Source organism: Rutilus rutilus (assembly GCF_951802725.1).
Source record: "Rutilus rutilus genome assembly, chromosome: 17".
Lineage (NCBI taxonomy): Eukaryota > Metazoa > Chordata > Actinopteri > Cypriniformes > Leuciscidae > Rutilus > Rutilus rutilus.
Window position 1 is genome coordinate 26,653,276 of NC_140230.1, and position 15,215 is coordinate 26,668,490.

Here is a 15,215-nt window from a genome sequence, read left to right on the forward strand (position 1 = left end):
ACCATTGTTGGCCAGGTGGTGGAGTGATGTTCTCCTAGAGAGCATTTGATTGGATAAAATAAGTGAGTGCAGTATGAGTCATCAATATTTTTTGCGTTTTTCCAGTTTTGATTTCATGGGTGTTTATGGCAAAAGTGTGACATGAAATTTCTACTTTTCACACACATTTTTTGGTGCCCCCCCCCCAAGGGTAGTCTCAGACACTGTACAACATGTGATATGGGTTCAGAGAGAAAACACCTCTCTAAATAGTCATTACAGCAGCATTCTTCTATGATGAAATTATTGGTTCAGTCCATTGAGTCACACTAGGCAGTTTGAACATTTTGGAGACGCAGGCAGACGAAACCTTCTGATGTAAAACAGGTTGGACAGGTAACATAGGTAACAATATTTAAAAGGTGTGAGCTTGTAACCGTAACAAAAAACCCAAATCATTTATATTCTACTTCTTTTGATTAGATTTGAAATTTCCAAACCGTATTAACAAACCATCGCGGGTAATAAGGGATTACTTTAATTCTACATCCACCCCTACGTATAATGTGGTACATTCCACACTGGAGGCCGAGTTGGGACGGTCTTCAGCTCACAATGAGCCGCATGCCATCACCTTCAGAGCGGCAGAGGGAGCACACAGGCGTCCGCTGTGTGTCAGAAAGTTTATTGAATCTCACCGCTTCATGAGGCCGTGACAAATCTACGGTTTTATGACTGGACTTTAATCACGGGCTCTACATGCGTCCATCGTATCCATAATATTTTACCAAGACACTTCAGTTTATTGTTTTAGGGATTTTTTGTGTGCGCTGAGCAGAAACAGGGATCGGTTTCGTGTGCCTGTGGAAATCCGGCGATTGAAGAAAGTTTCTCCCTGTCTCACGGAAGGAATGAATACATTTTAGAGAGAAAAATCTTTATCTTTATCGAAAAACATGGAATTCAACCATCTTGACACACAACCGGGGATAAATCAGTTGACACCATCAGGAACACGTAAGTCGGCGTTTATGTTAAATCTGTATTTCTCCTCCTCGTGATCATGTGAATGCAGCCTTGCTTTTACCTTCCACCGACAATATCCGTTCAAAATATATATTAGTAGCGGAACAATACGAAAACTGCTAGGTAAGCGTTGACCTCAGATGCAATTACACATTCCAAAGTAAGTTTATTAAAATGAAATAATAATAACAATAAAGAATGCTAGGACTTCCCCCAGATAGCACACGTACGTCTCCAATATGTATTTTAAATAGCGGCTCATCTGGGAAGCATCTGCTGTGTACACACATCTTTAAAAAAAAAATCAGTTTTACATACATTCTAAATCATAAACATCTTAAAAACGTTTTCTAAATGTTTAACACCGGACAGGAAATGTCTTAGAGACGTATTGCAGAGTTGTTCTATAGTGGTAGCCTATTTTTTTACATGTATTTTGCATTTACTTATAACGTAACGTGCTTATTTAAGAATAGACAGATAAACATGTATTTTTATTAATTTGTTTGTCTATGTCATACTATACAGGTTACTACAGCATCTTTTTTTATCTAATGCATGACGTGTTTATGGTGGTATATGTGACGTGTTCCAGTGATTCAAGCTCAATCATGAGATATTCACGCAGGAAATTCACAATCCATATACATATTGACAAAGTTTTTCACACAATACTAGTTATGAGTTAGAAGTTTATGCTGCAATGGTCTGCGAACTAGCATGGTGTTTTGCTGTCATTATCTGCGATTATTATGACGATTGATTATTGCACCGGCTTCTTTCTGTGACGTCACTCATTATGTCTTTAACTATGAATATAAAATGATTAAAGACGAATTTCCAGTTGATCACAATGATTGATTCGTCATCAAACGCTTAAAAAGCTGCAGATCATATGCAAGTGATTTCTAATGAATCTGTTGACCAAGTCATCTTGGCAATGACGCCAATAGTTACCAAATAAATAGAAGTTAGAACCATATGATCTTCATGATTTGGATGATAGCCTACTTTCCATGGTAACAGCTAGAGAGATCAGCCATTAAGATACACCCTGCAATTATGCATGTCTGGATAAGCATGAATATACTGTAACATGGCAGTTAATCTATTTCTCAATTCAAATTACAGTCATTTAATGGAGCTCCCGAGAAGATGGACATCTTTAGGTTTTGGGGTTTGGCTGCTGCTTTTAATCAGGATAGTTTGTTATGTAACATGAAGGCCTTTTTGCAGCATCATAAGGTTTGCTTGCTTTTTTCTGGCTTTTATAATTGAGCATTGGTTTGGGTAAAACTATAGGCTACCTCAGATCTGTTTCTCTTTTCTGTCTTTGCTGAATATTCAGTTAGTATGTAACTCCTTGCAGATATACTGGATTTTAATCCATCTTTTTACCTGTTTTGCACTGGTGATCCTCTGCAGTTTTATGATTAGTGATGAATATCATGCAGAACTAATTCGACTTGGCCATCCTTTTATTGCAGATGAGTCATTACTCATTGACCATGAGGATCATGCCTCTTGAGACTAGGTTAAAACACTCAATGACCTGATAGTCACTTGCAAAAATGTACATTTTGAACAGACCATTTTGTCATAAAGTGAGCTTGAATTTCTTTCTCTTTAGAACCTGAACAAAAAGGGTATTTTGTGTTTAAGTACTTTGCATTTAGGACTTCATTCACTGTTGACTGTTACTCATTAACTTTCTATATTATCCTTTATAAGAGAGCTCTGTTTGTGTCTTTAGACTGATTAATCACCTTTCGTTGTCCTTTCATTTTATACCAAAGACACATTGCATGCTAGTGCACACTTAGGAGCCCATTATTCTATTGTTTGAGAGAAAATACAAAGTAAATTTAAGTTGTCAATGTTAAAGGCATGGCCTGAATGGGAGCTGAGGCGTTCTCAGTCTGACGAGGTCTGCTCTGTTGAGTTTTGCCCTGTCAGGACTTTTGAAGAGCATCTTCTAATCTCTCTTTTCTTTAGGTCTGCATTCAGGCATGAGTGTCGCTCAGTTCCCCCGGCCTTCCGTTTTACATCCCCAACTGTCTGCACTGTTTGGTCCTCTTTCTTTTTAGTCTCCCTTTGCTAACCTGAGAATCTGTCTTTTATGTGCTTGAAACATTAAGGTTCATAGATTGCAATGTTTCCATCCGAAGCTGTGAATTTAACTTATGAGCAAAACTGGAATATTGCATAAAACGTTTGTGAATAAAGCCCCGTTTTCATCCCATCTGTTCTGCCAGTTATCCAACACTCTCAGAAAAAAAGGTACAAAAGCTGTCACTGGGACAGTACCCTTCAAAGGGGTTCTAATATGTACCATTTAGGTACTAATATGTACACTTTTGGAACTAATATGTACACCTTTGGTACCAATATGTACCTTTGAGGGACTAATATGCACTCTTTAGGCACAAAGGTGCACCTTTTGAAAAGGTACCGCCACAGTGACAGCTTTTGTACCTTTTTTTCTGAGAGTGAATCATATCCACTGTTGTGGCAAAGTCACGTGAGTTTTTTGTTGTGGATCGAGGCATTTATTCGGTAAATGTATAGTTCATGCACATGTCTACTTATCTGATAAAAAATGTATCTGGCTTATTTGAGAGCATATGTTTTTTTAATGCACATTTTTAGAATTTATGCCCATCTTGGCATTTCCATCCAGCGTTTTTTAAATGTAATATCCCAAAATACGTTCAGTGAAATCTAATAGCAAACTAATGACAATTGAGAGTAGTGATTGACTGAAATCTAATCATTTACTGACAGCAAATGAGATGTATTTACATTTGGGGAATTTAAATGGCAATTTATTGTGGTCAATAAATGATGGCTGCTGTTAGTAAGTGGATATCCATTTGAAATAGTATATTAGTCCATAGCGTTCTGTATTAGCCGAGACAAGTCTTATGTTAATAATCTAAAACGCTTTTGCTGTGAGGCTATATGATATTTTAAGTTATTCCTCCACCCCAGTTTGATCAGGCTGGTTTTTTTTTTCTCAGAAAAGGTTGCTTTTGGAGGCACGATCCATGACATGTTTTTTGCTTAGTGAGTATTATTTGGAGTTCGATATTTGGTGTCACAACAAACCTGTTTTAATCAATTGTCAGCTCTGTGGAGGGAGGCTAAAGAGATTGTCAGACTGACCGGGGCCAGTTTCTGTTGTGTAACATGTAACAACCCCCAAAACACATTTGTATACACACACCCCTCTCTGTCACGCCCGAGAAACAATATTCAGTTTCACAACCTTGAACCAAGTGGCTATTATGTAATGAGCAGAAAATTACCCCTTTTTTAGAATGACACAATTAATGACTTTGTAACAGAAGGAAGAAACTATGCTATGACTTTGCAAAATGTATTGTGCAATTAAGATAAAATGCTGTTCCATTTGGCAGTTGGCACATTATTTTGTTCCTTTATTAGAAGAGTGGGACATTTTTGACCTTGGATGTCATTAAATGAGTGCCGACAGCCTACTGGGGAAATGTTTAATTGGCATGTAACAATCAAATGATCCAATTTATCCTGACCACCAACTTTAATTCTGACACTCATGCACATATGCAGTTATGCACCAGTGATAAATGAAGCACATTTAGCCTGAGGATTAGTTTTGGTTCTCCACTGCATCAAATCTGACCTAGAAAGTGTGTCTCGGGCGTAATTAATCGTCTCTTAAGATTTGAATATTGTCAGACCTAGAAAATGGCAAGGAAGTGTAAAGGAAAGGGATTTTCAAAGCCATATACTCCAGATTCTGTTACTGGTTAATATTGTTTTTCTTTCTTTTTTTCTTTGTATTCATAATAGGAAGGCTTGACTCTTGATAATCCAATTTGCACAACCTCAGTAATATTGCATGTCAAATAAGTTTACATAAGGCCCTTTCACACAGCGCGCTGATCCCGGGAAATTGCCGTAAAATTGCTAGAGTGCCTTCTGTGTGAACGCAAACACGTCCCGGGATTGATGTCGGGATGGGGACCTAGTAACATTGCCGGGATCAGTCCCGGAACGCGCCCTGTGTGAACAAAAGCCAGGACCAGTGCCGTAAGGGGTGTGTGATGACGCACGGGCCTTTCGACTACAACCTATACAGCATATGGGGAACGAGCCACTCGGCAAACCCAGTGGTGCTACTGGGGAGTATGGACTCGTCTTCGTGTAGAAATGACGAAGAGGAGTTATCAGCAGAACTGACATCTGACAGGAGTTATCACATCCTGACGTCACGTGTCTTTACGGGATCATTACGGGATGTGTGTGAACGCACTCACAGTTTCGGAAAATCACTGGCAGTGTGAATGAACCAAAATCAAACGATCCCGGGACACACTATCCGTGTATTTTTCCGAATCTCTGTGTGAAAGGGGCTTGAATGTATTAATCCGTTTTGCTTGCCACAGTGCATACAAGAGTTTGCATTGAATAAAGGATCTGGTAATTCCTGTGTAGTTGTGTAATCTTTTGCCTCTACATAACAAATATGCTGAAGCCTCCAATATGCAATTGTTAGAAAAAGGTAGCCTGACTTCGTCATACTCATATTCTAGGCAGAATGTGAGTCTGATACTGCTCCATAGGGCTTTGATTATGAGGCGTGTCTTAACCGAACCAAGAAAAAAAAAAACTCTGCACTCAATTGGATAGACCTACAACCAATCAGAGCAACGCAGTAAGTGACGTATGTAGAGCGATAGTTGTCGACAGAGCTCAACTGCACACACGCAGGAAGAAGTAGTAAAGTAATAATAAAGCACTCCATGAGTGCGACCAAAGGAGAAACCACAATGACCACAGGATTTTCATTGCGTCCCATCTTCTTAGCGACCATCGGAGTCAGCTGATAAATTCAACTTTTGCCGAATCCCGTAGGAAGGACGGCAAACACATCTTTCTGATGGACAAATGCCTTGATTGCGGTTCTCTGTTCGTATTTTAAAATGAATGCGCTGTCGATTTCTTTTATAACAGACGTGATAGTGGAATCTAAACATCTCAATTCTCCTGCTGCAGTCATCTTTGTTGAAAACCAATTCAACCCAAGCGCTCTTTGGTGACGTGGGTGATTACGTAACCGCAGATCATCTGTCCATCATCGATTAAAGCCCGCCCTGGCAATTTGATTGGCTCGGCCTTCTGGGAGCCGAGCATAATTACTCCTCAACGGATCGAGTCCAGACCGAACATCCCGACCAAAAAATGTTGTGGGCGGGGTTCGGGCTGGCACCCAGGCTAAGAAAAAGGGTTAGTTTATCTAAAAATGAGCATTCTGTAACAATTTACTCACTTTCATGTCATTTCAAGTGTGGAGACCCTAAGGGGACATGATCATGGAAAAAATATGAGATGGGAGGAAAAATTATATTGAAATATTTTTGCTTTCTCTCACAAAACTTTTGCTTTCCTTCTTAACAGTATTGCATGTCCCTGGGACACTTACCACCATTAGGCGGAACGTAATACTTTTGCGAGAAAAGTTTTTGTTCCGCCTAGCAACTTTGCATCGGCTCACAAAATGTTTTGTGTTCTCTTGCAAAGCTATTGCGTTCCCCTGAAAACTTTTTGTGCTCTCTCGCCAACGGTCACTAGAAACTTTGCGTTTTCTCACAAAAGCACTGAAGTATTGTTTTTTCCTCCTACCTCATATGATTTCCATCACAAAAGTATTGCCAACACTGTAAAACATTTCCGTGAAATTTATGACAAAAACACTGGCAGCTGTTTAACACACGAGAACGAACCTCATTGGTTACGCAGCACGTTTGAGCTTCTGGAAGAGCTCATTCAGGTTTGGTTGAGCTTCTGCTTATGTTCGCTGATCAATGTTTATATGTGAGTAAAAGCCTAAATTAAATCCGTTCATCATAAAAAGCGATCGAATGTCTTCAGAAAATTTGGACTAAACCACTCAATTCATATGGATACGTTTTTCCTGATCACTTTATGAACTTTTTGAACTCTCAAAGTTGCAGTTGCGTAGGCTGTCTATGGAAGGACAGAAAGCTCTCTGATTTCATCAAAAAGATTTTCATTTGTGTTTCGAAGATGAACTGGTTTGGAACGACATGAGGGTGAGAAATTGGCAGAATTTTCATTTTTTGGGTGAACTAATCCTTTAAGACTGCAGATATGTGACAAACATCGAGCATGGAGACAGCATTCATATTTGTCATTTACAGCGGGCGCTGTGTTTTCTGGTGTGGCCGCTGAGTGCTAGGAATGCTAAACATTCCTCACTGAATGTGTGTCTTCTGTTCAGCTGAGGAGCGAGAGAGAGAAATGAGGGAAGTGAGAGCGGACGAGGAGGGAACGGTGTGACAAGATTCCAGAGCTCATGCCTGCATGCATACAGATGGAATCACGTCAGGTCTCCTTTCCCGTGTAGCACCCAGATGGTGTAAATCACAGTCCTCATGAACAGTCCTCATGAAGTGCGGGACAGAGCCTTTCCATCTTCCCCTTTCCCAATCTGATTGGATAAAGGCATCCATCCGCACCAGAATATGACTGAGGACACCTTCATCAAATGCACTGCCATGATCATCATCTCCATTGCACTAAATGCTGTGATGTATTTTTTTTTTAAGGAAAATGGTTGATCGGTTAAAACCGCTTTATTTGGAAGACCACATATAAAAAGTCATTACTTTTTAACTGAATACACTGAAATGGGTGTCTTGTGAAATCAAATTGGTTTCTGTGGCACTTGTATTATCCAATCAGAAAACTTCTTGTCTACTTGGAGGGACTACTTGTCAAAAAGACTAACATTGCTGAAATTGCTTGAAAAGGTGGGAAACATGTTTGTTATGCAAGGAATTTTGGAAAATGGAGAATGTGAGAAACTGGGAACCACGAATTGTAAGAAATTACTGTGATTTAAAATTCATAATCTATCCCTGCTGAAAAATGCTACCTTAAACTATGGGGTTTGCTGGTCTTACATGTTGCTGGTTTTCGCTGGCCTCCAAGCCTGACTGCCTGAAAAGTGCCCGAAACCCCTTTTAAAACCAGCCAACAGACTAGCGAAGACCAGAATACCAGCTTAAACTAATATAAGATTGTTGTTTTTTTCCAGGTCTTTTAATACTGTGGCCTACAATTTTTAATAATGAATTGAATGTAAACTCCTGATTTTAATGAGCTCTTCAGAGTGCTGTGCATATTATTTAGTGATTCACTACACACTTCATTAGTCTCAGCTTTTAAGATACATAAGATACAGCATATCACGTGTTGGGTCTTTAAAGTCTTCACTGTTTTTAAGTCCCTGAAAAGTTATAAATGTTTTGGTTATAAACGTGAGCATATTAGTTACATCATCAACCAAAACATTGGATTATTTAGTGAGCTGTTTTGCTTTCTGTTGCCTACATGGGTATCCACCTTCTAAGACAGCATCCTATCTAAAATGGACCCTCATAAGTGACTGATTTGAAATGCCCTTCACACACAGGCAGCAACTCTCTGCGGCATACATTAGCAAAGTGCACTGGAAACTTAACCCTCAATTGATTGTGATAGATTTTGACCAAAGTTTAAGAGACGTTAGTTCACTCTGCAGCCATTTAGGTAGCTAGGGACCTTATGTGGGTAATAGGCGTACAAGTATAGATCCTATCTACTTGGGGAAAGACTGAAATCCCTTATGCTGTATCTTCCTGGTTTGATGTTAACATGTTGCTAAGCATTACATGCGTGTAAACCTTAAAATGTTTTCTAGGTATAGTCTGCTCATTTGATTTTGAAACAGAGCCGTTATCTTTCAAAGTTGCAATTAAAAAGAAGTAGAGACAGATTTTTTCTTCTGAATTATGACGTGCATCTAAGTGAAAAAGATTATTGAAAAAAAAAAAAAAAGTAAAGCGAGAACTTGGTCCTGATATCGTTTGTTTATTGGATGGAGGCAGATCTGAATATGTGCTGCAGTCTATTGTAAAAAAGGGGCAGGGTTTTATTTGCAGACTAAATGATTGGAGAAGTCCAGCAAACATCACCAGAGAGAAGTCGTTTTCACTGGAAGATATTTTATTTAAAGGGATAGTTCACCCAACAATGTTGTCATCATTTACTCACCCTCAAGTTGTTCCAAACCAGTATGAATTTCTTTCTTTTGCGTTTCATTGTGAAGAATTGTTCACAATAACATGCATTTAAAAATAGATGCTGGGTTTTATTTTCATTTGGAATCTTTACAGCCACGTTGTCATCTCTCATATGTGGTGTAAAGGTCAAAAGACAGGAAGCCTTGGAATGCCATCAGAGACTTTCCTGTCCGTCACTCTTTTGCTTGGTTTACATTCCCTGTGTGGGAATTTAACGTTTTTGACGTCTTGATGTGTCCTATTTTTAACAGCTGAACAACTGTGAAAACAGCTGTACTGCTTTGAGCCCTGCTGTATGTTGTAAAAGGCTGGATTTACAGTCTGTTTCTTCTGGAGGTGGGAAGATCATATCAGGGAGAAGTCGGAATGCAGTGACAGTCAGCTGATCTGTGCTGTAATGTCGGTCTGACGCAACTAAATGTCAGTGGTCTGAGTTTCAATTTTGTTTCTTGTTTTGTTTTCTCACATGCAGGTTTTCTATTGTCATTTCTTTAGTGAATCAGATACTGATAACTGATATGCCGATAATAATTTTCATGTTATGTTCATGTTGTTCCAATAGTTTTTTTTAATTTTTTTTTTATCCAAATAAATTGCCATAAAATAAAACCAATCGTTTTAAATGCTATAAGTGAATTTATGCATCACAACATTATAATGTTCAGTATGAAAAATAGATACTCATTTTGAACTTTACTAAAATATTACATTTAACATCGTTATTAAATTAGTAGCATTTTTAAAGACTTTAACTTTAAAAACCGTTAGACGGCAGCATGGGGGACATGAGAATATCCAGAATCGACCGAGATCAATTGACCAACAGCAATAAATTAATTAATATGTAACAAATAACCGATGTGTTACCAGTTAGTGTTGTCAAAAATATTGATATTTCAGTATTGTATCGATACTGAAATATCTGAAACAGTTCCAATACTCCTTTTCTGCAGTATCAATACACCAATACCATTTGCACGTTCTTGCTTTCTTCTCTCCAGCGCCGAATTGACACACACCAGCCTCCTCTCACGAACTCAGCTCATTTTGTTTATTGCTCTTAAATGGTCAAATGCAACAAAAAAACCCCAAAAAGTCAAAAAGCCCGTCTTGCAGAGTATTCAGGTAAATGAGGTCAGTTTGGGAACGTAAATAGTTACGGGAAATCGCATGTTGTGTTACAGTATGTGGATCTGTGCAAAAGCTCTTAAAGTAACAACATGTAGTTTTTCAACCTTCATAATATATTTCCAAGACCCTTGTGATGGTACATCGACTTACAATAGGTTGAATGACACGTCTGCCAGAGCCTGACGGGGTCTGTATCGCTTTTACTGGCACTATGTAACTTCGGGGTGCGGGTAGTAACCAGAGCTCAAAAAGAACTACAAAATTCGACTGCTTTACGGCATACGTCACTTCGCTTCCTCCTCACTTCCTCAAATTCGGCCGTGACAGGCCAACCAGCGCGTTTGTTTTCGTGCGTCTGTTTTCGTCATGGCTGAAGCAGCAGCGAAACGTAAGAAGTCCAAGGTTTTGTCGGAGTAGAGTCGGAAGAGGAAAAGGGAGAGTGATAAACTGAAAGGCAGGACGAGGATCAATATTGGTCGAGCGTTTGCTCGCTGGCGTGAGCTTATCGTCAGACCGATGCTGACTTGGCCGTCATGCTGTTGAACTAGTAAGTAAATTGCTTGCATACTATCTTTAGTTTTTCTAATCTGTTGTCTGCCTGGCTACGTTACGGAAACTATCTGGTCCTCCATTTATCTTCATGAATCAGCTAACGTTAGAAGATGAGCGAATTATCAATCTGGTAGCTAGTAAACACTAACATGCTAGTTTTAGATGGTTAGGATGCTGTCGCTATCATTCTCGTTCAGATTTGAGCATTGTAATCGACATGCAAATCGCAAATGTTTGAGTTAAAATGTTTAGTCTACTAAACATGTATAAATTATGAAAGGAGGAAGATTAATAATATTATCATTGCCCATATGAAAAAAACCTGCATGCTTCATATACAGTAACAGCCCGTTCTCATCCCAAGTCGTCATATACTGACGCTTTCAAAATTTCTTCAATATCTGACGCACAAAGCACCCTTTAGCGTTCATATGAGACGCATAACCCTACCACAGACCTAAACCTACCCATAACCGAAGCGTCTCATATTGACGCTAACGGTACGTTCACACGGGGCGTGAGCGTCAACGCTTCCCATTGACTTTGAATGGGTGACGTCAAGCGTTGCCGAAAAGAATTGTGGATCCGTCGGCGGCGCTTCACTGGCGTTGCTCGCGGCAGAAGTTGAGAATTTTTCAACTTCTGCCGCGAGCGACGCCAGTGAAGCGCCGCAGACGGAAGCGTCAGCCAATAGGATCGCTCTATGCAAATACAGTAGCCAGGCGGCAGCCAATCACGTTCATCCTGTTCAAGAGCAGCAAACTGAGGATACATTTTAAATTTCATTGGCTGACGCTGCTATGACCATGGCGTCAGTGCCAAACTTCAGCCACGCCTTCCGTCAAGCGTTGACGCTGACGCCCCGTGTGAACGTACCGTAAGGGTGCTTTGTGCGTCGGATATTGAAGAATGTTTGAAAGTGACGATTTGGGGATGAGAATGCGTTGACAGTAACCGTAAATCATTTTACGGCAGCGGTAATGGACAATTCCGCTTCCAACCTGTAGGGCGACCGCAGAGGAAAAGTTCCATGTTGTTGCTTTAAAGTGACAGCAGCCTAATAAACCTGCTTATTTCTGTCATGTTAATCAAAGAACAAAAGACAAAGAAAATCGCTCGCTGATCTTGTTTTGTAACTTCAATTGTAAGCATTAATTTGTATTTAATTTTTACAATGAAAACTATCCAGTGTTATTTTACATTTGATACTTTCCTTTCTGTGGTTTTTCTTACCTGAATACTGTTACACCCATCTAAAAAATGTAAAGCCATGTTTATTTAATTTGTCTCTTTATTCTATTGTATTTATTTGTGCTATCATTTGCAATTTGTTTATTAATTTTGTTGTTCTTTTATTACTGACTGTTTAGGTTACTTGTCTTTTTTTTTTTTGTAAATGTAGTTCAGTGATTCAAATAAAGCCTCCCTGTGCTGTGTGTAAGCTATTAAAACAAAATGACCCAAATTATCAAAACATTATGAGATGATAATAAATGATCTGTATGGTGGTATGTATATATGGCAGTTTTCCCCGGCCCGTGGTATTGAATATCAATAATTTTCAAGTTATCGAAGTATCGTGGCAACACTATTAACGTTACTAATATATTGTGCCTCCCTAACATTTGTGAAGGAAAATAGATCAGGATCCCGCAACAACGTCAATATGTTTTAAAGTTGATGTGATTCAGATCTATAGAAAAAAGATGCATTCACCCTCAAATTTCAATGTGTTGGAATTATCAGAAACCACTGATGGAGCTTGTAGTATGACCTTGACTAGACCTCAGTTTGATATTTGATAGTTTTTATTTTGCTTTGACCGCCAAACCAGCAGCCCACTGCACTACTTTTATTAGCTATACAGATGCTAACAGTTTAGAAAATTAGCAATTGATTCAAATCATATGACTGACCATTTTGTCTGGCCAAACCAAAATAGTCTCCATGTTGAGGTTGAACATTGATTTAATGAAATGTGTAAATGTTTATATAAGGCCTTGTGTTTTTATTTTCCCATGTGATTAGTTTAGCTCTCAGTTTGCAGATCTTGTTCTTGGCTCTGGTTTCCTCCTGCTTTAGTGTGAGTGAGTTCACAGTACATGAAAGTGCTTTAGGGCTGAGGACGAGATTGGTTCCCATAATAGGCTTCTGCTGCAGGAATGGCTGTCAGATTGTTGGGTGGAGTTGGAAACCCAAACACTGAATTTAGCAGAATCTCCAGACTGTTTTGAATCGATGTTTAGGACTTCGCTTGTTTAAAATTAACCGGTTGAAGGTTTCTGATAGATGTTTTTCCACCAAACTCATGCTGGTTCTCATGCCAGAGCTCAACCGAAGCATCTAAGAACTGCTCTCAGGTTGTAGGGGCCAGTTTGGGTAAAGCAATTAATACTTTTATTCAGCAAAGATGCATTTAATTGATTAAATATTTCATGTCAGTGCTGTTCTTTTGAACTGCCTAAATACAGGATCATGTGACACTGAAGACTGGAGTAATAATGCTGAAAATGTAGCCTAGCTTTTCCATCACAGGAATAAATTACAGTTTTGAATGTTAACACACTGCACTAGTCACTAAACATGGCTGCTTTCATGACGACAGAGCAGGAAGTTATGAATGGCATGGCATCCATCATTGCATTCAGCTGTGGCCTGCCACATACTGTACGTCCTTGTCACTTCCTCTGAGAATCGTCTTTTAGACGAAAACATGCTGGAGCATTCTGGGTACAGACCCAAGAGAACGCCTGCTGAGTTCAAACCACATGCTGCCATCTTACCTCACTGTCTGTGGTTTTGTAGAGGGATACTGGTATTTAGCAATGAATGTGGTTTTGAATGTGATATCATTGCCATCACACAACAGAGATGCATTTTTTTATTGTTTATATCTTGCCGAACAACGTTGCAACTTGTTGCATTAATATAGAATTAAGCGTTTTGTTTTTTACCCAAATGTTACGTCAGTTTTTCACTGACGGCAGATTCTCCTTTCATTTTATGAACATTTGTTGTCTCTTTTAAATCTTTTTTTGGTTTACATCCCATCATATTCCACTTTTTTAAGAAATCTATAATCAAATAAGATGAGAAATGGGCTACTTTTCATATCATTGTTTATTACATCCACTTACAGTGTGTGTGTGTGTGTGTGTGTGTGTGTGTGTGTGTGTGTGCAATTAAAATATGTAATATTGTATTTTTCTTAAGTAAAGTGTATATGTTATTTCCCTTTAACATAACAAATGCATGAAGCTGAAAAACTTAATGCAATCTTGAGCTACTGCTACAGCTCACCCATATCTGTCCTTTCCTCTCTCAAGACACTCCCTCACACACAAACACACACAGAAACTAGTTTGAGCTCCGATGTGAGCCATTCAAATCCTAAGTGCATTCGTCAGGCATGCAGTGAGCCAGTCGTTCACTTGTGCAGTGCTCTGGGTCGCCCGCCTCAAGCTTGAGTCTGAGATGCTTAAGTAAATTTATTTTGACGCATCACGTTTTAACAACTCCAGACAGTCAGAACTTTGGAGCACCATTACAGATCATAGTCTCTCTCTCTCTCTCTCTTTGGCTCTGTCCCAGCAGCTGGTGTTTACTCTGGGCTTCCAGTGAGTCTGCTCCTTTCCCTCACACTCCCCCCAGAAGAGGCGCCCTGCCTGCTTACATCATCCATCCGGGGTGAGGGGCGAGGGGCCGGGGGGTTGAGGATGAGGTAATTCATTAGGCCTCAAATGAGATGCAGATCCATTCTCAGTCGGCCTCTCGGTTCTTCTGTTCTCCCCCCAACCCCCCACTCACCTCTTCCGATCTTTGATTCAACGGTCGCTGCTTGCTTCCACTTCCGGCTCCCTGTTTGTCTCATTTCCATATTTGAAAAAGAGCATTGCTCAAGCTCTCTTCCCTTCAGGATCAATGCACACTTTTGGCGAGACTGATCTGCTCTCTTCATGTAATGGGTTTTCTGTGGTTTTAGGGCAACGTAATGACACATTGTCCTTGAAAAAGAGCAACAGATATGCTTGACGTAAAATGTATTTCTTTTTCATTCGTTCATTTATTTTTACAGATAAACACAATTTTATACTGTTTTATAGTTGTCTTAAGAATATGTTTGCCTGTAGTTATGTATGTGTGTATGTTTGCCTGTAACCAGGGATGCACCAATAGTAAAATTCTGGCACAAGATGTGTCCCCTTTTGGCCCCTCCAAATCAGTCCCTCAGTCCACACTTTGGTCAGACAGTATCAACTTTAACCATTAAGCATTGCTACCACATATAGAAATTGGAGTCATTAAATTTGGAGTAATTTACTGTTTGAGAATTCTTCCTTTCTATTTGTCAGTTGCTTGTTTGATTGACAGCATGGTCCATTTCTATAGTATCAG

The 15,215-nt window shown here is 39.4% G+C and overlaps 1 protein-coding gene across 6 annotated transcripts in view; it reads left to right on the forward strand.

The window, feature by feature from the left end:
• The first annotated feature begins 596 nt into the window (after positions 1-596).
• The window catches only part of map7d1a (MAP7 domain containing 1a), a 45,569-nt gene continuing 30,950 nt past the window's right edge, over positions 597-15,215 (forward strand). For all 6 annotated transcript variants that reach the window (XM_084385906.1, XM_084385907.1, XM_084385909.1 and 3 more), the window contains exon 1: positions 597-996. In XM_084385906.1, the coding sequence (XP_084242032.1) occupies positions 936-996 (61 nt within the window). In that variant the 5' untranslated portion in view covers positions 597-935. The remainder of the gene's footprint in view (positions 997-15,215) is intronic.